This window comes from Misgurnus anguillicaudatus, chromosome 14, assembly GCF_027580225.2.
Source record: "Misgurnus anguillicaudatus chromosome 14, ASM2758022v2, whole genome shotgun sequence".
Taxonomy (NCBI): Eukaryota; Metazoa; Chordata; class Actinopteri; order Cypriniformes; family Cobitidae; genus Misgurnus; species Misgurnus anguillicaudatus.
In genome coordinates this window covers 18,586,303-18,609,710 of record NC_073350.2, presented here as the reverse complement: position 1 = coordinate 18,609,710, position 23,408 = coordinate 18,586,303, and the positions used below count along the sequence as shown (strand labels likewise).

Below are 23,408 nucleotides of genomic sequence, written 5' to 3'. Positions count from 1 at the left end.
GGAGTATAGTTAGTTGGTTTCCAGAAAAATACTCAATACTCTTTTGTCTTAAAGAGCACCTATTATACAAAATCCACTGGCCGGTGACTTCTTTTTTCGAGGGCGCACAATGCGAAGTTCATCACAACGTGTATGTAGCCCGTCATCTGTGTGGTTCGTAATTTCAAAATGTGTGTTCTGCGCGTCGAGTGAACCTGTGTGCACCACGTGTTTTGCCAAAACAAGTGCCCGCCGCAGACGCGCCCAAAGGGCCTATGACAAAAAGACGCTCGCGTTTGCCCGATACTTGCATAATCTCATGAATAATCAAAGTTTACTGTTAAGGGAGTGTCTTACGTGTATTTTGTGAACGCGAGCGTCTCTTTTATCACAAACGGTTCCGACACGTGTGCAGCAGGCACTTTGACAAAACACGTGATGCACATGGTTCACATGACGCAACAAACACACACTTTGAAAACACGAGCAACACACATGACACTCCGGAAATGAAATTTCATGAAAATGAAATTTCTCTTAAAAATGTGATGTCACACTGCTGAAGCCCCACCCACGGCCGCTAACCGACAGTGCTGTATTAACTTATTGTCTGTTCTCAGACGCCGTCCGATATTTTGCCTGCACTTCTCCATGACATCATATCGATTTTATCCGAAAGCGCTTACTGTCTTTCGGTTAGAAAGTGAGGAACAGTAGCTCATTTGCATATAAAGGTACACACACAAAAACAGTTCATTTTTGCTCCCATCCAAATAGGGGCGTTTTGGACATGCTATAATAAATTATCTGGATATTTTGAGCTGAATCTTCGCAGACACATTCTGTGCACACCTAAGACTTATTTTACATCTTGTAAAAATGTACCCTTTAATTAAAGGGATAGTTCACCCCCAAAAAAAATCTGTCAACATTTACTGACCATCATATAAACTTGTATATGACTCTTTCTTCTGTGGAAAACAATAGAAGATATTTTAAGAAATGTCTCTCAGTGGTTTTGTGTCTGAAGATGGATGTCAACAGGGGCAAGTGTTATTTGGTTACCAACATATACAGTCATACAGGTTTGGATTGACATGAGGGTGAGTACATGATGAGACAATTTTAATTTTGGGCTAAACTGTTCCTTTAACCCCTATATAATTAAACTGAGTTTGGGCACAACTGAACCTAATCGGATCCGTTTCTTATATATATATATATATATATATATATATATGGCCATTTTTGCCTTTATTTAAACAGTGATAGCGGAGAGGACAGGAAAGTACAGGGAGAAGAGAGGGGGATGGGACCGGCAAATGACCACGAGCCGGGAATCGAACTCGGGTTGCAAAAGTGCGAAAGCACCACATGTCGGAGCGCTGCCCACTACACCATCGGCTCCGACCAATCGGATCTGTTTCTTGAGGGCAAAATCATTACTCTCAAAAACTGCTAGCCAAAGTGACAACATATAACTGAATGCACACGTCTAAAAAAAAAACTAAATTATTACAAAAAAATCAATAATGAACAAACCATAATACTGGATTACTAAACAATTATCAACCATTATGACCCATCATTCTCTCTGCTCTCATTCTACTTAGACAAAACACCCCAAACAAAAACGACAAAAATCCATGAGCGAGCAAATGAGTAGAACTAGGATCGAACGTCCAAACCTTTCTCTCTCTTCTCAAGGCCAGGGCATCTGTTTGTCTTTGTCTGTGATTAATAGAGCCGTCTGTGGGCTCTCTCTCAGGCCAGCAGGTTGTAGGGCACTCGTCCCTCTCATCGGCCAGGCCGGTGAATCAGGCCCCTCGCCGGGCCAGAAAGGGAGGCCCCGGGGGCCGAGGAGTCTTTAAATCTGACTACAAGACATTATGCACTTAGGACAAAAGCTTGGGGTAATCCTACCTGCTTGCTGTTCGCGGCCGCCATTGGCCTGTTATTGTTTGCCTCATCCCTCCTAAGAGGAGGTCCATTGATGACTGAACTCAATTACCATGGTAACTCACACCGGTGACCCCGAGCCTCCCGGCGCTGGCTATCTCTCCGCCACGGGACCCCGCGACCTCGCGGAAAAACTTTATGTAGGAAATACGTGACCCAAAACGCGAGCCTTCAACGCGCTGCTGTGTCGGCACTCTCTTTTTGGACTCTTTATTTCAAGAAATAGGTGTTCTGAATAGCAGGATTGAAAATAAAAGTTTCAGGCTCGGCAAATGAATAGGCTTCAAACTGGTTGCGATTGTGTTGTGGATACAAAAAGAACCCCGCTCAGGATTTACACGCCTCACTGAAACCTTAAGTGGAACAAGCCCTCGCTGTTTCTGTGTAAGCTCTGCTACACTTTAAAGTATCTCTAATGTTTTTTTGCGCCAAACATGGATCTCAAAGCATCATTATGTGTAGCTATTTCGGACTGGGTAAAACGATCAAATTCCACCAATCCGAATCGGTTAAATGTTAGCTTAATTAAATTCACGCATATTTGAATGGGGCTAAGAATGCATTTTTGCCATTGAAACCAAGTGCTTGTGTGTGTCTGTCAGCTAAACTACCAACAGTGTCCAAACAAGGCCCTTCTTTAGAAAAACACGCAGAAGGAGCTTGTCGAGATGAACTAAACGGCGGGAATTACAGCCTGTGATCGTGTCATTGAGTAAACACACAATGAAGAAAAAGAGGTGAGGGATAAAAAGGAGAGAGAGATAGAGCGAGCGAGCGAGCGAGCGAGAGAGAGAGAGACGCAAAAAGAGTTTGGTCCCAGGGCAAAGTGAGCCATTCTGCTCACAAAGGAACGCTTAGGGGAGGATTGAGCCAAGCGGGAATGAGGAGCATAACACTTGTGGGGTTCGCCCTCAATGGGGGGAACGAAATGGAATAAACCAGCGAGCACTTCAGAGCCCCGCAGTGCACCTGAATGGTTAAGGGGAGGGCGGGGGGCCGCGGGGGGAGCGCAGAAGGTGAATGGGCTGCTTTTTGGGACCAATTTGTTTCTTTTCACCCTTTTCCTCTGCCTCTGTGCTGACAGATGTACAAAGGCGGACCCGCGCTGAGCCTCTCGTATACATGAACCCGCTAGCAGATGTCACTTTTGTCAGACAAGTTAATCAAACAAATGCCACCATACCTCACTTGTATGTCACGGAGAGAGCCAGAAAGGGGGAGAGAGCCAATAGAGTGCTAATAGAACCAGTTAAGACCCACAACACTCAAAATACACCTCTACGGCTCAATTTGCTGCACATTTACTTTCTCGAAAATCTGTAGCCGTTAGCGTGGGTTTATTTAAATGAGCCCTGGCTCGCTGTTTCGACTACGCGAGCGACAAAGAAAGCACCTCGGTCTCCATAATTATAAGAAACCTGAAACTCTAACATCTGCCCTGCATTCTGAAAACCCCTTTAACATTTTTTGAACACTATCTGTGAAAGGACCTGTTGGGTTTCTTTTAGTTAACACTGACCTACTAGTGCTCAGATTATTCATCTAAAGCTTCTTCCATTCAATTGGTTTGCTTCTAAAATAAAAGGATTAACTGAGGAGAAAAACAATAAGGGCGCATCCACCTCCTATAATCGCATATTTAAATGCAATCAAAGGTTTGAATAAGATAAATAAATAAAATAAAAAAATTTTTGGTTGTTATTGCTCTTGTTTTTTAGAATTAAGAAACAAACATATTTTCAAAACGATGTTGATGTGATTAAAACATTTAGAGTTAAATTGGATTTAAAAAATTGTTTACGGCTTTTCCAGCTGTTTGTCTTAAACGCACGTTTGTAGGTCACTGTTTTCTTCGTTTCAAAAAACAAAGGTAATAAACAATAAAAAATATATAAAAATTTAAACAAAAATTTGTTTATATCTTTTCCAGCTGTTTGTCTTAAACGCACTTTTGTAGGTCACTGTTTTCTTCGTTTCAAAAAACAACGTTAATTACAAAGCAAAAATTAAATAAAGTCTAGTTTCATGTGCCCACGTGAAACCCCCATGCGCCCACGCGAAACCCCCATGTGCTCACGCAAAACCTTCATGTTTAGTTTCGCATGCTCACGCGAAACCTTCATGTTTTTTTTACTCCAATGTCACCTTAGGGGCTCGATAAAAATAAACAAGAAAAAAATATATAAAAATTGAAACAAAATTTGTTTACGTCTTTTCCAGCTGTTTGTTTTAAATGCACTTTTGTAGGTCACTGTTTTCTTCATTAAAAAAACAACGATAATAAACAAGAAAAAAAATGTATAAAAAATGTAAACAAAAATGTATTACGTCTTTTCCAGCTGTTTGTCTTAAATGCACTTTTGTAGGTCACTGTTTTCTTCGATAAAAAAACAACGGTAAAAAACAAGAAAAAATATATAAAAATTAAAAAAAAAAAATTTACGTCTTCCAGCTGTTTGTCTCTTAATGCACTTTTGTAGGTCACTGTTTTCTTAGTTTCAAAAAACAACGGCAATAAGCAAAAATATGCATCTAAAAAAATTGAAATAAAAATTTATTACATCTTTTCCAGCTGTTTGTCTTTTCCGCACGTTTGTAGGTCACTGTTTTCTTGGTTTCAAAAAACAACGTCAATAAACAAAAATATACATATAAAAAAATTGAAACAAAAATTTATTACGTCTTTTCCAGCTGTTTGTCTTAAACGCACTTGTAGGTCACTGTTTTCTTCGTTTTTAAAAAACAACAGTAAAAAACCATAAAAATATATATAAAAATTGAAACAAAAATTGATTATGTCTTTTCCAGCTGTTTGTCTTAAACACACGTTTGTAGGTTACGTTTTTTTTTTTCGTTATAAAAACAACGGTAATAAACAAGAAAAAAATACCGATTTGTTTTGGTTTTCTTTTTGTTCAAGTAGCCTAAATGAATAACAAAGTTAGTTTCTGTAAGCTACAGAATGCACAGCATTAACTCTGTGTGCTTGTCAAGTTGATTAAACTGTTCACTTGGGTCAGTCGGACCTGCAAAGTGCCAAAGCGTCCCAGACAGTGAAGTGGTATTGCAGGTCTGTGAAATGCAACGCAATCTAAACCCGCCTCGTTTTCCAGTATCTCTACCCGTCGCTTTAAACAGCAGCACCGATTAAACCGCATTAGCCGCCGTCAATCCCGTCGATCTGATAACTGCCAAGGTCAACAGAAATACTTCAAATCAATCACTGTGGGTAGGCCGCAATCTCCACTAGAAGCAGATTAAGTGTATAATTGACCCGTGTAATCTGCCGAGCGTCGGCATGCATGCACACGCACATGCTGGAGAGCCAGGACAGTATCGGTGAAGCGCTGGATTTGGAGTTGGCATTTTTTAATCAATGATCTATGCGCTCCGCCCCAATCTGACAGATGAGCTCTCACGTTAAGCACAGCTGCCTTAATCCCGCTCTCCTCAGCTTTTCTTTCAAGAACCGGCAGACTGGCGAAGGGAAATAAATTAATTTTCTCCCCCTCCCTTCTCTATCGTCCCTCAAACTTCATTCGTTCACTGACACACAATTTTCCTCTTATACTTCCTAAAAAGCCAGAAAACTCAACAGTAGTGTTTGAAATTTAGAAGCACATCATATGCTAATCTCCAAATATTGAGCATAATTAATTTGTATAAAACTAGTATTCTCAAATTGCCGAGTCATGTTAAAAAAGCGATTATTATGATTCATCTTTTTATACATAAATTTTAGATTAAGAATTCATCAGTTGTTCTGATTTCATTTTTGATATCTTTGCACATATGGTGAGTATTATGAAACACTGTTATGAAAGCCATATTTTGAATGAGTCAAACAGCAAGTATAATCTTCTTACTCTGGCCAGTGTGTCATCTCTGTTTGTGAGAAACCAGCATCCTTGACCCCAATTAACCCTAGCTTAGCGTGGGCCACATATACTTCAATATGACAACTAGGCAAAAAGCACTAAGCAATTATACTACACCCACCAAACAGATCATTTCAAAGAGGATTACTTAAAACAATCGAAAAATGAAAAGAGTGTAAAAGGGGGAGGAGGCCATCAAGAATGTTCCAATTACTGGAGCCATAAAACTAGAAAACAAGTGAAAATAACATTTTGGCTTATTCAAATACTGGGCAAAGTGCAGGAATTAGAAACCACAATATAAATAACAGATGTGGAATCAGAACCTTGAAGTAACAAAAGAGTGTGACAAGCATTATTATATGCCATGTTCATTATATCTTATTTGAGTAAAAATATAGTCTACATTTATGATTCTCGGTATATGTAACCCTGTCTGTAAAATCAGGGCCAAAGTCTTAATCTAATTTTAATGGAAAACACCACCATTTTTCAATATTTTACTATGTTCTTTCCTCAACTTAAGACAAATTAATACATACCTATCTTTTTAATGCGTGCACTTAATCTTTGTACAGCGCGTTGTGAATGTGTTAGCATTTAGCCTAGCCCCATTCATTCCTTAGGATCCAAACAGGAATGAATTTAGAAGCCAAACCAAACCAAACCCTTCCATGTTTTCCCTATTTAAAGACTGCCACATGAGTAGCTACACGAGCAAGCACGGTGGCACAAAACAAACCGTGGCAATTTTCTAAACCGATAAAAAATTAGAACGTTTTTGTATGGCGGAAGAAGACTAACTGTGGGTTTACACAAGATGCGAGTTCAACGATTTGCGCGAGTAGATTACATACAAAGTCAATGCAAAGACACAATTAGACGCGTCCTCGTGTGGGGCAATGCGAATGAGGTGATATGGGCGGCGCGTTTGCCGTGAAAAAGCGCGCTATTCGCCTCAAACGCGTCTTTGCCAAATTGGAAATATTCAACTCGAGCAAAAAATACACATGACACAAAGTTAAATCCCGCGAGTAATCTAGAGCGAGCAATGCGATGCGATTGCACGCTTCGCGTTTGGTGTAAACCCACAGTTACTTTGCAGCACTTCGACCTTGGGTGCAGTAATATTGCCGGATGTTTGAGCGAGAGGGGGAGTAGTCAGGAGTGATGAAGTTACTGCGCGTCGAGGTCGAAATGCCATACAATATAGTTCCCATTTTTCATACGCTTAAAAAAATTTGCCACGTTTTATTTTGCGCCACCACACCCACCTACATAACCACAAATGCTACAGCCTTCAAATATGGAAAACATGGAAGTGTTTGGTGGCCTCCAAATTCATCCCTGTTTGGATCCTATGGAACGAATGGGGCTAGGCTAAATGCTAACACATTCACGACGCACAGTACAAAGATGAAGTGCATGCATTGAAAAAAGATATGTATGTATTAATTCGTCTTAAGTTGAGGAAAGAACATAGTAAAATATTGAAAAACGGTGGCGTTTTCCTTTAAGATTAGAAGCATCAAAGTCATTGATTTAAAGGGATAGTTCACATAAACATGAAAATTATGTCATCATTTTCTCACTGTCATGTTATTACAAACCTGTTTAAATTTCTTTGTTCTGGTGAACTTGAAGGAAGATATTTTGAGGAATGTTTGCCCCATTCACATCCATAATAGGAAAAGAATACAATGGAAGTGAATGTGGCTCATGAACGCAGTTGCGCCTCACTGCAGAACATGACATCCAGGGGGCGGGTTGGATTCAGATCCAGGGGGCGGGGCTGGATCCAGGTCCAGAGATCTCTTCCCACTGCATTTTTATTGGTCGACAGTTTGTAAGGTTTTTTGCTATGTTTTGGAGTAAAACATTTCGGGTACTACGAGTAATCTTACCACGCGCAGTTTAATACCTATGAATGTATACAGTATAAATATGCATAGTTATTAACATATATGTCACGTTATTTAGAAATGAATAAATTGAATGTTTATCTTGTATGGACTTTGAACTTGTATTAACACGTATTTGCTTACAGCCATTAGAAAACAGGTTTCCCTCGCAGAAGGTTCACTTTTCTTACAAATGTGCTAATAAAAGATATCAAATAAAATTGTGTTTTTATATTTAATCGTATAGGAATAGCCATGTAATAAGTGGGATAATGTACAGCCAACCAGGTCACAAATAAATCCCTTCAGTGATATCACCCTGTCGGGAACGTGTCCCTTACCTCCCCTTACACCTAACTGTGATCATTACTTACTAAATTTTACATTTTTCTCGACAAAAATATTTATCAAACGTACACTTAAATTGATAAGAGCAAACGTTTGCGACCACAGGTTGGAACTAACTGCAAGTATACTGGTTCATTTGGCGGAGCAAAGTATATAAAGTGGGAGGAGTTGTATCTAGATCCAACCCCGCCCCCTGGATGTCGTGCTCCGCAGCGAGGACCATCTCCATGAACGGCTTGGTTACAAAAATTTCTCAAAATATCTTCCTTCGTGTTCATCGGAACAATTTTTTTTTGGGTGAACTGTCCCTTTAACATTGATTTCAATCTTTGACATGACCTTCCTCAGTCAATATAAAAGATATGAAGGTTATATTTTCACAGAAAATTATATTTAAAATATTAATTATATTTTACATTATACACGAAAACGGTAAATCACATAAAAATGACTTTTGCTGGGTTTTCACAGACAGGGTCAAATTTGTATACTACAGTATTTTAATATTTGTGCTATTTCAAATCAAAAGAAATGGATAAAGTAAACAAATACAGGGAATAAATGTGAGCTGCTGTTCTTTTAAACCCATTTAATTGCTTTATAATTTATGTTCTTGGTGTCATTTTGATAAGAAAAGGGTAAGTGCCATTTCAAATAGAGAGAGTATAATGGGTTTAAAACTACAGCACATGGTATTATGGCTCATTGTGAAGCATGTTAAGACATCTTTAACAAGTGAAATGATAAAGTAAGAAGAAAACTTTGAGCAGGTTGCCCAGAGCCCCCGATAAAGAGTGGTGCTATTTGAATGGCTGTTTAGCATAACATTGAGGACCAACGTGAGTGCATGTGTGCGTGTTAGACAGAGAGAGAGAAAAAGAAAGAGGAAAGAGAGAGGGCGTGCATGTGTGTATGCATGCACACATGTTGTATTTTTCAACTGCGCTCTACGGAGGCCCGACCACTTCAGTGGATAGAGAGGGGAGTTGTGTGCCATGCGTGCCCATCTGGGGTTGACTGCGGTGGGGTGGGAGCGGTGAGAGGTTGGGGAGGTGAAGAGCTGGCTGGTTGTGCGGATGGATGTGTGTAAGTGCATGTAGGAGCGAAGTCTCTGAGGACATGGGCCATGCTAGTAGATGTACAAAGGAAGATTATTTGACTGTGAATCACGGCACTTGGCATAATGTGACAAAGAGCAACTTGAGAGGAAGGATAAGTTTCATTTTGGTTCGGGCACGGAGAGAGAGAGAGAAAGAGAACAAAAAAGAAGGTGGAAAGGGAAAATAAGAAAGGAAAATGGAGAAATGACATGAAAAAGGGTGAGAAAGACAGGACATGTTATTTAATCCTGTTTGCATTGGAGTAAACAAAAGCAAATGCACAGAACAGCTAAAAAAAGCATCAGCATCTCATTCCGAGCAAACAAAGTAGGAAAAGGAGAAACAGATCTTTTCAGACACCCTCGAAGAGGGGAGAAAGATAGTTAGGCAATGCAAACTCTAAGGGAAAAAGCAGAATAAAGCAATATAGTTTGTAGCTTACTATTTGAGAAAAACTCACATACAGGTACCAGAGATCATATGTTTAAAGCATCTCACAGTAAGACAACTGATCATGTGTCAGCTTTCACTCTCTATAATGACAAAGTCAATACTGAATCAAGATCAGGACTCTTACTTGACTTCACACATATGACACGAGGAGTCATATTCAAAAAGCATCTCAGAATAGGAACGCCTTTTTAGATCTGGTTTTCCTGAGTGCCGTCGAAACGAACAGACAGGAAATCTGATTCCAGATCAGCACTCCCATTCCGGCTTTCTTTCTGAATATAAACACACAAGTCTTCAGCCACACAATGCAAACAAACCTTTCCCACAACACACACTTAACAAACTTGGCACAAAGGATTATAACCAACATGATGGCTCTGGCCATCCCTTAAGACAGTGTTCTCTCTGCTGTGTCCCTCCCCTTCACTGTTTCTTATTCAACCCCTCTTTCTTTCTTTCCTTCAGTGTTTTCCTCGTTCTTTTCTATAAGCCTTTATTACAATAAGCTCAAGGTTTGGAGGGCTTCTCTCAATTTGGATCTCCTTAGTGGGAGATTTGCTACGGAAATAGGGCAGTTGGGTTTGTGACGCCCCTGCCCTGACCATCAGCTAAAATGAAAAAGGCAATACACATCATAATATCTGTTTTAGTATCTCTAATTTCTATATAAATACAAGATATTTTTAATAAATTAAATATTCTTACTACACATTTATACCAATGATCCAAATTTAAAGGGATAGTTCACCTTAAAATGAAAATTCTGTTTACTCAACCTCATGCTGCTCCAAACCTGTACGAATTTATCCCTTCCGATAAACACTAACGAAAATATTTTGAGAAATTATGGTAAACACACAGCAGATAGTGACCAAGCGTGCCGCACAACCCCTGAAAAGTGAAGCCAACACGTCCCGATCGCCCCCCAGTGACTGGTCCCAGTATAGGGCATAAACCCCGCCTCCCCATGTTATTCAATGGAACTTGAGACCAACTAAAAAATTTAATTACACTTCAATTATCTTTTTTCTGCAGCTGTGTTTTGTCATTTATTGTAGTTTTTATCAATGTGAATATGTAAATTTAAATGTTTGTTTTTAAAATAAGTTTGTGTTTAGTTAGTTATTTAATTATATAAAAACGGTGGTGTCACGTCATGATTGACAGCTGTGATATGCGCATTCTGCGAGAGCGAGGGCGGGGTCTTGATTTAGCGGCTTTACTTCCTGCTCACTACTGCGCAGGCCTGGTACCGAAATCGCTACTGCGCAGACTCAAGACCCAAGATGTCAGCGCCATACACTGGCGGCTTCACTCTTCACCAATGGAAGAGAGCGAACAGGCGTCGTCCATTTTTTTACAGTCTATGATAGTGACCATTGACTTCCATAGTAGGAATAAAAAATATGATGGAATTTAATGGCTACTGTCAACTGTGTGTTTACCATCATTTATCAAAATATTTTCTTTATCATTTATCACAATACCTCCAAAATATTTTTTTCCTACTATGGAAGTCAATGGTCACTATCTACTGTGTGTTTACCATAATCTCTCAAAATATATATTTTTGTTTTCATCAGAAAAAAGAAATTCACACAGGTTCAGAACAACATGAGGACGAGCAAATGATGAATCTTCATTTTAAGGTGAACTATCCCTTTAACATCTAGCAAAATTTCACTTTTATGTGGAATATAAATAAAAGTGAATTTATGTTAAATTAAATATTTAAAAACGAATGTACTTTCATAATTCCATTTCAGAGGCAAAAGCTGCTTACATTTATACCTAACATACCCATGTCTGTTTGGGCATTTGTATATTTTCCTTCCCTAGACCTTGTATAGTCTACCTTGCAGGTCTGTTGTAGGTGGTTTTAATTGGTTTAAGCTGAGATCTGCATGTCCCTTTGTATGAGAACACATCTTAAGATAATCCTCCTCAATTTTGCATACGCCGTTAGAAATGACAAGCAGAGCAAAGTGGAAATTACAGCCAGAACACTCGGGAACACACATAGCACTGCAAACCAGAGAGGAAAGGGTTAAGCCAGAATAGAAGTGCGAGAGTAATAGAGAGTAAGGGATTAAAAGATCGAGACGAAGAAAGAGGAAAAAGAGAAATGAAATATCCAAGAAAGAGAAAATAAAAAGCAAGTCTCAAAATGTGACTTATCCCTCCTAGCTGGCTGTTATGTCACATTTTGGAGGGCCACCCCCTTCACAGAGGGAGAAGACAAACAATTACTTACATCAAATAACCTTTCTATATACATCCCCCCATTGACCTTATCCCTCAAGACATCCTGAGAATGGCGAACGAATGTCACATAGCTGTCTGCAACATCCATCCCAGGTTTCTGCAGATGGAAAGAGAGAGAGAGAGAGTATTATTCTGCATACAATATTTCAAACATTATGAATATATTATTATATTTACTATTATATTGATACTTTTTAAGCTATTGACATATACAATTAATTAAAGTAATTTCAGTACATTTTAGGAATGACTATATGTGTTAAATTTAGAACGATTAACTTTGTTGTACTAGTCACTTTTGTAAATTGCTTCGGATAAAAGTGTTTACTAAAAACTTAAATGTAAAATGTAAACGTAAAGAGATAAAGTCTGCTGATATAGTTGTACTGCTAACATGCATAATGTGAAACATTAGCATTTGCTATCTTAGGATGTAAAATAATTATGATGGCTTCTTTTGAAACAGCTTTTACCATATCAGGCTTTAAAATGTTGCCTTTATAGGCAGCTGACTAGGTTTCGAAACAGAATTATGTTCTCAAAACACTGTCAAATTAAAAGTATGTATTGTTATACTAATCTAACACTCACGATAATTGTTTTTCTTTTCACATTTTAAAATAGCAAGCTGCTGTCATATCAATCATCAGCTTTCTAGTATAGTTTAGCAAATGACATTTCACCTGGCACATGTCAAAGCAGACTAAAAGTGTTTCCTTATTTTCTTAGATCAAAATACGAGGTGTGTAAAATGAGCTGTCACTCTTCGGTCTAAAGTGAACAGACTGGGCAGAGGAACAATGCAAAGAAAACAACGAGTAAAACGTGAACCCAGAACCAATCATTTGGGGTGTTTTGCCCCCCTGCTCGGCCTCAATGGAGAATTAAACACATCCTGTGCCAGCGGGCATCTGAGGGTCATCTGAATTGGTAATTGTCAGACACTGTAAATTGAACTTATTTCACACGTCTATGTTTCTTTCAGAGGGTGCAAATGAGCAAGTTTTGCAGACGTAATTTTATTTTGTGTATTAGTCAAACAATTACCATGGAAACACAAAATCTCTGACCCAATGAGCATAGTTGAGAGAGAGAGAGAGAGAGACAGAGAGAGAGAGATGCTTTCAATATTCATTGACAGAGTTTTAATTTAAAAAGCCTCACGCTGCAACCAAATGTGTTGGCAGTTAAAGGAAACTCAGTGATGCTGAATGCAACATGCAATGAGTTGGACCCTGTGGCATCCTCACAACGTGCTTTTGTTGCACAACACACACATCGCACTGTCTGCTGCGGGGGGAGAGCTTCACAGAGCCCAATACACAGCTCTATCCCACACACATATGAATGGCCACTTTGGGGATAGCAGATGACCATCTGCACAGCAGGCCACTGCAATTATTAACCTTATCTTAAAACTATGAATATGCAATCAAAACAAAGTGTAAAACACTATTGGTGAATAAATAAACTAGTATGCAGAAGAGAATAAACAAATACACACTGTATACAACATACTGTCACTCTAAACCAACTAATATACTGTATAAAGAGCTCAGATGCAAAAGCTACTAAATGTCAAAAATGAGATAATGATATTAAAGCAACACCAAAGAGTTTTTATTACCTTAAAATAACGTTTCCAAAAACGTTTCAGTCGTTCATCCACTCGAAACAGGGTGAACGGCACTTTCACATTCGCTTTGCAGCCCTCTATCGGGCAAAACCGCACTAAAGTAGTTTCCAACCGTCGGGTCGCAGTCCTGTAGTTCGAGTGAAAACTACAAAAACTTGCTTTACGGCAGACCTACAATCCAATCAGAGCCAGCTTTGCTGCAGTAGGCTAAATTATTTACGACAGTGTTAATGGGCAATTCCGCTTCCAACCTGTAGGGGGAGCAAAGAGCAAAAACTCTTTAGTGTTGCTTTAATTGAATGCCCTCAGAACGTATTTCAGCAAACACTTTTGCTTCAAATCCGCTTAAATCCGGCCACAAGCCATTCAGAAATTTGTTGGCAAAAAAAATCCCATGTGTTGGCAGAATCCGCTAAACGCAGACTGATTTTGAAGTCCTCATAGTGCACTGAAAAAGAATTGGATGAGCGACGGCAAGCAAACATCAAGGTGCAAGAGTATTTTTTACCCAATTAAATGTGGTTTACCGAATATATTAGGATATTGACTGAATTCTGAGCCTTTTACCTTCATTCAGAAAGGACACTGAAGAGTGATTGATGGAGACTTTTTTTTAAGAGTGGAGATTTTGTACCTAGAGGATTTTGCAGTGATCTGATGTGACATTTGTGAAGATAAGGCATTTCTGTTACTGACGTAAAGTCTGCTCGAGTCCCTATATTTATTGAGAGGAGTATCTAACTTATTTCAAGCTGATTCAGCCATCTCTACTATTTGGTTGAGCTATGTTATGCCAAAAAAAATCCACTAGATGTCAATGTGTCAATCAACAGCACTTGTCACAACACATCTTCTTAGATGGGTGCCAGAGAGAAAAGAGTCACTCCTGCCATGTGAACTGTTCTTGTTGAAATTGTGCAAGGAAAGCATATTTTTCGACATAGAACCCTAAATTTACAAAATTATGTAACTTTGTGACATTAAAAAACCTTTCGTATGTTTGTCATAATTTTTTAAAAACGTGCTCAACCAAACGGTTGATTTGTCACTTATGGTAAATGTAGAAAAGCTAAGCTAATGTTTTCAGATAATCAATTTCTGCAGTCAGGATATACTATTTACTGAGAAATATACATTTCTGATCATTCACAGCTATAAATATGACACAGCTATTTTTATTTCGTATTGAATATATTGAGATAATTTCTTAAGTATGTATTTTTTGCCACTTCTGGATATTTTTTAATAAATATAACAAATTCATAAAATTAATGTATGGAAATCATAATTACTGATTAATTAATCAATAATTACTTCTTAAATTATGTTTTATATTGTTTGAAGGATTGTTTCTAATGTTGGCTACACAGCATTGCTGGTTTACAAAGAAATGTTCATTTATCTATAAAAGAAAGGAAAAAAATACTGTTGCACTACACTTGACGTGTTTCTTGAATCATAAATGCCTAAAATGGCATTGTATTACTATCTTTTGCCTTCTTTTATTTTAGGTTTTGAATGCAGAAAAATGTAATGTCTTTATTTTTGTTACTTTTAGTTTTTTTATTGTTAAACAAAACAAGAAAACATTTCATTTTCTGTGTTAAAACTATTTTATTTTATTTTGATTATGTTTAAAAAAATAGTATTATAGTTCATATTTTCTGATTTCCATAGTATGTGTATAAATTCCGTTAAGTGTTATCAACCATTTTGTAGAGGCCGATATTAAAAAAATGATGGGATGTGTTTAAAAAAATACATAAGGAAGGAGATAAGAAATGCAAAAAAAAAAATTTAAATGCCTTTTTCTTGGTGTGACAGTTAAAGGGTTAAAGTGAAATTATGGAACCATAATTTAAGATTCTGATAAAAAATGCTTATTTATAAAAAACATTTTAGACGCACTTAAAGGGTTTTGCATCTGAGCTGTTCATATAAAACTTATAAATGTATACTAATAAACAATTAACTGTTTGATACAGAAAGATAATAGTGCCACTTACAGGTACATCCACATATTTTGAAGCAGCTTTTACCTACAAATAAAATAAATATTTGAAGGCAAAATACAGGTTTAATATTACACTACAATGACAATTAAATTGACTGTATCACAATACAACTCTCTATTAAATCACTGCAAAAAGTTGAGATAACTTATAAAAACAAATTGAAACTTAATTTGTGACGTTAGAGTATGTTGACTGACATTTTTTTACAGTGTATGTATCTTTACAAATGATTATGTGATCTCTTATTTTAACAAAATGTTAACATTTTGCAGTCATCTAGCCATCAAGATGAACTGAAAGCTTCACTGGAAGCTTGGCTGTATTTCAGTTATTGTGTGAAACAAAATGAAAAAAGAATTTATTCTTACTGTAAATGACAGAAAGGAGGAAAACAGCGTGCCCTCGTCGTAACGTGACAATTTGGCCAGAACGCTCTCCAGTATAACAACAAACTGTAAAACACAGCAAACAAACCAATAACCAAACAATAAAAAACATTTGACTAAATGCTTGTGAAAAAAATTGTAACTGCGCAAACAGAAAAGTAGCATGTTTGCCGTGAAGAATGTTTGTATTTATCAATTTCACCACACGAGATGTGAAACGCATGGAGATTGCAATTACATTACAATTTACATTATTATTTACAAAACCAATGTCTAATTTTACTTTTTGAATACAATTACATGCAGATATAAAGTCGCAAATTAGGAATATGACGTTCTGGACGTGCTACCTTTGCCACAAGTAAAGTAATCATTTCTTTCACCGTCTCCTCGATGAGATTGTCAATTTGCGAGTGATATTGTCTCTGTAAAATAGAAACATAATCAGTAAGAACTACAGCAACGTTTCTCTCATCTGTTTGGGGGTTTTTACCTAGGATAAACTGAAATCTCTTTGTCTCTCCGTTCAGCTCATAAAGGACGCCAGGGTAATTAATTCAGTTCTGATCATTACCTGTCTCAAGATGCTACGGATATGAGATCTCTCACTTCTGGCACATGTATATTCAGGAGCAGCTATCACATATGGTAATATAATCAAAACAATTTAAGTGTCGGAGGACTGAGGAAAACTGCTAGGATTGTTAATTATACCTTTGGGACATAAAGGTGAGAATTCAATTGAATTGTTAGCCACACTTACCCATTCTTTAACAAACTTTCACAAGATTGAGATAAGGGATGAAAAGAAAGATACACCAGAGGTGACAGTAACAATTAGAGAGCAAAAGAGAGAAAAAAAGAAAATGTTTCATTCCAGAACAGAGTCAAGGAAAATTAAAATTCAGAAACAATGGAAAATTGCCATGCCGGTGAATCATACATAATATATTAATGCATATAAAATGGTAGATTTGCAATTATATACAATGTGTATATTATGCTTAAAAATACAGCTTCGTATATACAAATTGTATATATTTTTAATTCATGCATTTTCAAAGATATTACAGAATAATGAATTTCCTAAAAAAAAACTATAATGTAGTTCAGCAAATATGGAGGTGTTTTTACTGGAAATGTATTTGCATTGATGAGAAAGAGACAGAAGAAAAGTAGTGTGTGAGTGAAATAAAAGATCCAGGTGAGAACAGAATGAAAAATTTTGTTTTTACCTCTTGGCTAAGCTCCATGGCACATAGTTTGGCAGACTGGGCTTTGGCGTCCACCATGACATTGAACATGGTGCATATAGACTGAGGGACACGGAAGTCTGTGGTACGAGGGCTCTTCTGTAACTTCAACTCAAAAGCTGCTCTTGTCCTGACAGAAAATAGGAAGATAAAACTCAATATTTCTGTTGGGCAGGAATATTTCACCAATGTAATTTAGACAAAAACTAATTTTGTAGACACCAGTCAATAAATGTATCAATGCAGCAAAAACAAAAAAGCCAAAAGTTGAATACACAAATTCCTGCGGTTTTCACTATTTCCATTATAAAAACTCTGTGGATTGCAGTGCATTATTTGTTAAGCCAGATCATCTTCTGAATCAGCAAATTACCATGACATTACTTACTACAGTTACTTAAAACACTTTAAATCAAGTCTTTCTACAGCAAGCCTCTTCACTCACAGCAAGCACACAAAGACTTTATCATGCTTCAAGAGCAACCAGAGGAATGATGCTAAGCTACAAGACGTCCTGCTTGACCTTTAAATAGTAGAAGGATTACAGACTGAAAGTCTGCTAGCCCTTTACTTGCAATAAAAATAGAAAGGCCAACAAATATGTCAAAGAAGCCTTGAATGCTTGCATTTATACCTTGGACTTGTTTTAATGTTTAAAGTTTTTTTTTTTTGGTAAATTTTTATATGAAAATAGCAGACTGATCTCACCGCAAGTCGTGTTATAGTCATGAAAAATGTAATTCATTTATTTGTGTCCATTCAGCTTTTTTCGTGCCTTGAGCACGAATGTCTTTTTCGTGTCAGTCACACAAATTTCTATAAATAGTTTCTTTGTGCCGGTGCCACAACTTTCTTTTTTGTGTAATTTTATGTATTGTTTTCTCTTTTTTTCCCCTATTTTCGTACAATTGTCGCTTGGCGTTAGAATCACTTTCTGGTTTTTAGACATCCTAACCCAAACCCCAACTCTTACCCCAACTCCAGGCGAGAATAGTTTTAAAAGCTGAAGAAAACATGTAGAAACCAATACATCCTAACCCAAACCCCAAATCTAACCCCAACCCCAAGCGACAATGATTTAAAAATAGTAAAAAAAATGAGAAAACAATACATAAATGACAAAAAAAGGCATTACACGGACACAAAAAATATTTTTATACATTTTTGTTGAAGGCACGGAAAAAAGCTGAGTTTCTTGCCATGGACACAAATTTACAAATTTCAAATTTTCATGACTATAACACAAATTTCTGTGAGATCATGTTGGAAAATAGAGAAAATGTTAAATGCTTTCTCATATGTAAGCATCTTTGGATAAAATAATTTTCTAAATGAATAAACCTATATTTTAGGTCCAGCATATGGTTACCATTTCTAACCAGTGTTTTATTATTCCTAATTCAATGAAAACTTTTATGAAAGCTTTATCTTATAGTTTTTCTATATAAATCATAAAAGCTCACACAATGTGCATGCATTTAGTGCAAGATGTCACACTGCAGAGAGCTTTTAAAGGGACATTCCACTTTTTTTGAAAATAGTAGTGATATTACGCACTGCCCGAAAATAGTCCCCTGCTATTGAAAGTAACCAAGGGGACTATTTTCGGTCACTGCGTAATATCACTACGCCTGCTGCAGCCATGTTACATCAGCATGTTACATCAGCAAAGATTATTACACCAGAATGAAAGTATAGTTCCTAGCCATATCTGCCTAGAAAATCACAACTTTAAATTTTGTGTCAGTCTTAGTACACGATGTAACTTCAAGTTTTAAATAGGAAAAATATTAAAACTCTTTGGTTATTTTTTAGTGCAATGCTAATGGTCTAATCAGATTCAATGGATTATGCTAAGCTATGCTAAAAGTGCTAGCGCCAGACCCGGAGATCAGCTGAATGGATTCCAAAAAGGTAAAAATCAAATGTCCCTTTAATATGTTAAATGGGTAAAAGGTAGCTATTTATATCAATTTTTTTAAAATAGCTTAAAGTGATGCTAAGTTTCCTAAACAAAGTGCAGTAACAGAAAGATACACAGTGGATGCTTAATTTTCTAAAAATCGCAAAAAATGTCAATGTGTTTGTTGCAGTTGCCATATGGATGTTCAATCCACATCTCACCTTTTCACACAGGACTCAATCATGTCACTAGACATAAGTTTGAGTCGAGTCTCCAGATGCTTTGCAAACTCTTCTTCAGGCCAGTGTAGGTCTTTGATAAACGTCTGAAGAGCATCCAGCTTCCAGAACAAATCTTCTGAAGTCCCTGAACCATTACTGCCAACACCACAACACGTGCAGACGAGACAGAAAGAGAGAGAGAGGGATGTACAGTAAGTTATTATAGTCTATAGAGCACCAGGAGGCGGAGTTCCAGAAGAGGTCAGGAAATAGGAAGGTCATGGGGTTGGGAAAGGGGTAGGAATGTCAAAGGAAACAAAACCTGGTTTAACTTCCACACTCAGGATGAGGTTTGATTTAGTTATTTTTATCACTTTTCGATCATTGTTGAGTCAGCAGAGAGTAAAAGAAAAGCCTTGGGGGCTTTAAACAGACCATACACTCTAAAAACAAACGGTGCTAAATAGCACTAAAAGTGGTTCACTGGCTCGCAATCATAGGGGAACCATTTAAAGTGCCATATGGCACCTGAGTAGCACCTGTGTAGAACCATATTGTGCTATATAGAACCATATCTGGTGCTATAGTGGTGCTATATCACCTCTGGATGGTTCTTCATAGGTGCTTTTATAGGTGCCATATAGCACTAAAAATGGATCCCCTATGATAACAAGTTTTTAGTGTTATTTAGCACTTATTTTTTAGAGTGTACTGATGATCGATCCTTAATACAAATAAATACATTTAACCTAAAAAAACTAATCTGATATCCTTGTCAGGTTCTTTAAGTACAAGAAAGGCAAATCCATGCGCATTATAGTCAAAGGACCACAGGATCGCTGGTAAAGGGTGCATGGTATTAAAGATATTCACACTCCTTTTAAAAGTACCAATAATGTCCATTTAGAGTGCTGCATTGGTTTCTACTACCAGATCGGTTGCATTTCATTTTACAGTATGTGTACTTACCTTGTACATATATGGTAAATACTTACAGACAAATGTGCAGTACTTACTTTTGAGTATCTGCATGGTAATTGGAGGGTATCATTACTGTACTTACCAGGGGTACATACTTGGTAGTTGGTACCTGTCATTAATCCACACTTGCTGTAAGTACTAAATACTTATATTATACATTCATTTGTAAGTATAGTACTGTTTCTTGTTAGTAACAGTATACCTACACTATAAGTATGTATTTGGTATTGCCTAGAGTACATAATAACCACCAAGCATGTACCACTGGTAAGTACAGTAATGATACCCTTAATTACCATGTAAATACGCAAAAGTAAGTCCCACACATTTGTCTGTAAGTACAACATATTTCGTAAATGTACAAGGTAAGTACACATACTGTAAAATAAAGTGCAACAATTGATGCCTGATGCACTGAAGTTTGTGTCTCACATCAGAGCACTAATGGTTATTGAGTCACACTGTATAGGAAAACAGGAAAGGACAAAGTGGGGCTTGGAGGATATCGGTATTCCCATCTACATAACTCTATATATATATGACAGTGTACAGGAAGAGTTACTACTCTAAGCCCAGCAAATAAAACACAACGTTTGGCTACATTCAACATCTGCATCTTACTCTATTCTAATAAATAAAGGAAAGGATGAAGATGTTGGAAAGATACAAGACTTTATCAGTTAATTGATTCATGACATGAATATATGATATGATATCTAATGATATGATCATGAGGTTGTGCATAATTTCAATGGTAAATTATGCCATTTTGTCTGGTTGAATGCCAAGCAAAACATGACAACGCTATCTCAACCAATGGCAAATTTGGCACACTTTCCATTCAATGACATTAAAGCCCATATGTTCATCCATAGCTATAAGTATTTGTATCTTCCAAACCTCCAACATGCTTGAGGTTAAAAAAATTAGCATGCTGTGGCCTTAGCAGTGACATACGTGAAATGAAATATAAATGTGTGTGAAGAAATAGAGGTCTAAGGATTTGGCAACCTTTGGTGTTTACCTGCCACCTCACACCTTAGACATGAAAAGTCTACACAAAGTGTCACTCAGCATGTGTAATTATGTGTGTGTGCACATGTTTTTTTAACACATGCCGTGCTGAAGGTGTCTCTCTATCGCCAGGAGTTGTAATATGCTAAGATTTATAGATACAGTAAATTTTAATTATCAACTAAGTATAAGCGAAAAATTCCCTTGGCTCACCTCTGTCAACTTCTCAACTCACAAATGTTTAATTTACAATTAGTAAGTTTTGTAATTTCCACAACTATAAAGCAGTTCATATGCAAGTATGTTTGTAATTCTGTGTACAAACTGCTACTATACAGACACAGTAAATAAATAAAAGCAAAGAAAATTTGTGAACTTATTATAAAAAATTGGCCACTTGTGAAGCATCTGTTTATTTATGGCAGACTGTCAAGACATCTGTTTGTGTTTGTTGTCCTTGATATGCATTACGGCACGTGATAACAGATGGGGTTAAACTGAAAATCTGTTTACAAACTGTATGCACTTAATTTAGAATGAATCCGAATTTGGGTAAATGTTAATTTACCACGATATGCACATGCTAAGGCCATTCATGCACATATTAAATCCAGTACACACTCTGTATCAGATAAACCCGGGATCCAGTTGGGAGTGGAAAAACTAAGCATTTGCATTGGTGGCAGATTAACTGACACTGGTAGATTTGGTACTTTAGGCATTTGTAGATTTGGTAGGTTGACACTGGGCAGATTACTTGTTAAACTCCTGTGGAAAGGACAAAAAACACAGGAAAGAAAAGAACAATGATGCACAGAACAAAGCAAAGAGTGATGGATGCAAAAACAGCATTAATGTATGTAAGTATGAGGATTCTTCAGCGATATGATGTTGTTGTAAAGATGCGATCCTTTAGAAATTAAATGTGCAAATGAAAAGAAAACAAATGCAAGCTCTTTATCTGTAGTACTTAAAGTCACACTTTGTCTTATGTTGCTAGGATGTTCAATCAAATGGATTTCGATGGGAGTGAAAATGTTTACAAGAGTTCAACAAGCAAAAACCTATCCAATAGGGATATTAATATATAATGGCAATATTTCCTACTAAGTGACTACCATGAATGTTTCTAGCTTAAGTGGACAACACAAAATCATGGGTTTGATCATACATACTGATAAAATGTATTGCTTGAATGCACTTCGTATATAAGCGTTTGCCAAATGCATAATCATAAATCAATTACAACATCCCTTGCACAACCGCAGTTTGAAATGAAATGAGAAAAACTAGTTTTCTTACTTGACAGGTTCCCAAGACTCTCGTTCAAATCCTCTGTGTATGGACTGAGCTATGGAGGACTCCATAAGATCCACGTACCTCACTACCAGAGGAGCAAAAAGGTCTTGCAGATGCTTGTGGAACTTCCCGTTACATAGATTATCTGCAAAAAGACAACAGTGAATGAATGTCGACAATTCTGTAGTAACAGAGAAAATGTGTGGCTGATGTATGAAGGTGGCCAGAAATAACAGTGTGATGACTAAGCGATGAAATCTCTACACTCAAATTCGATCGTAGAAACACTGTTGGTTCCATGTTCGTTTGCTTCCCCTGATTGCTCCGTTCCAATTAGCCACTTGAGCGGCAGTGGTTGCACACTTAGCAGTGTCTGTCCGCGAGCGAGTGGCCGGGATGTGGTGGTCTCCCGGGGTCCTCTGTTTTAGACCTCATTAGCAACATGAACGGCTTCTGTTTTAGCGCCCGTCTGGCTATTTCATGCCTAACTCAGCGCTATAGGCACAAGACGATATTGACCTTTCATGTTCAGCGTCCTGTTACACAGATGTAGCGCATGCTTGAGGCTGTAGTTTATTTGTATTTGTTAAGCCGGGGGTGATGGTACATGTATGTATGTGTTGTAGGGAGAAGTAATTTGTGTGTGTGTGTAGTTGTGAAGGCCAAGCTGGTATATCAGTGAGCTTTCTCACTTCAGCACCATGGACAGCGTCCCATTGACTTCAGTTCATTAAAGATGTGACAAGGCCTTAAGCAAACTCTTTACATTCAGTGTGCTGGTTTGACTCCCTGCTGTTTTGATCGCTTGAGCCCTAAA

The 23,408-nt window shown here is 37.4% G+C and overlaps 1 protein-coding gene across 10 annotated transcripts in view; it reads right to left on the bottom strand.

The window, feature by feature from the left end:
- Nucleotides 1–23,408, bottom strand: part of cadpsa (Ca2+-dependent activator protein for secretion a) — a 137,572-nt gene that overhangs the window by 10,840 nt on the left and 103,324 nt on the right. For 3 of the 10 annotated variants that reach the window (XM_055185072.2, XM_055185075.2, XM_055185084.2), the window contains 8 exons: nucleotides 22,595–22,736; nucleotides 21,914–22,060; nucleotides 19,298–19,453; nucleotides 17,156–17,303; nucleotides 16,271–16,345; nucleotides 15,903–15,986; nucleotides 15,526–15,558; nucleotides 11,873–11,980 (listed from right to left, as the gene is read on the bottom strand). In XM_055185072.2, coding sequence (XP_055041047.2) covers nucleotides 11,873–11,980; nucleotides 15,526–15,558; nucleotides 15,903–15,986; nucleotides 16,271–16,345; nucleotides 17,156–17,303; nucleotides 19,298–19,453; nucleotides 21,914–22,060; nucleotides 22,595–22,736 — 893 coding nt within the window. The other 7 variants (XM_055185078.2, XM_055185079.2, XM_055185081.2 and 4 more) reach the window with 5 other exon arrangements.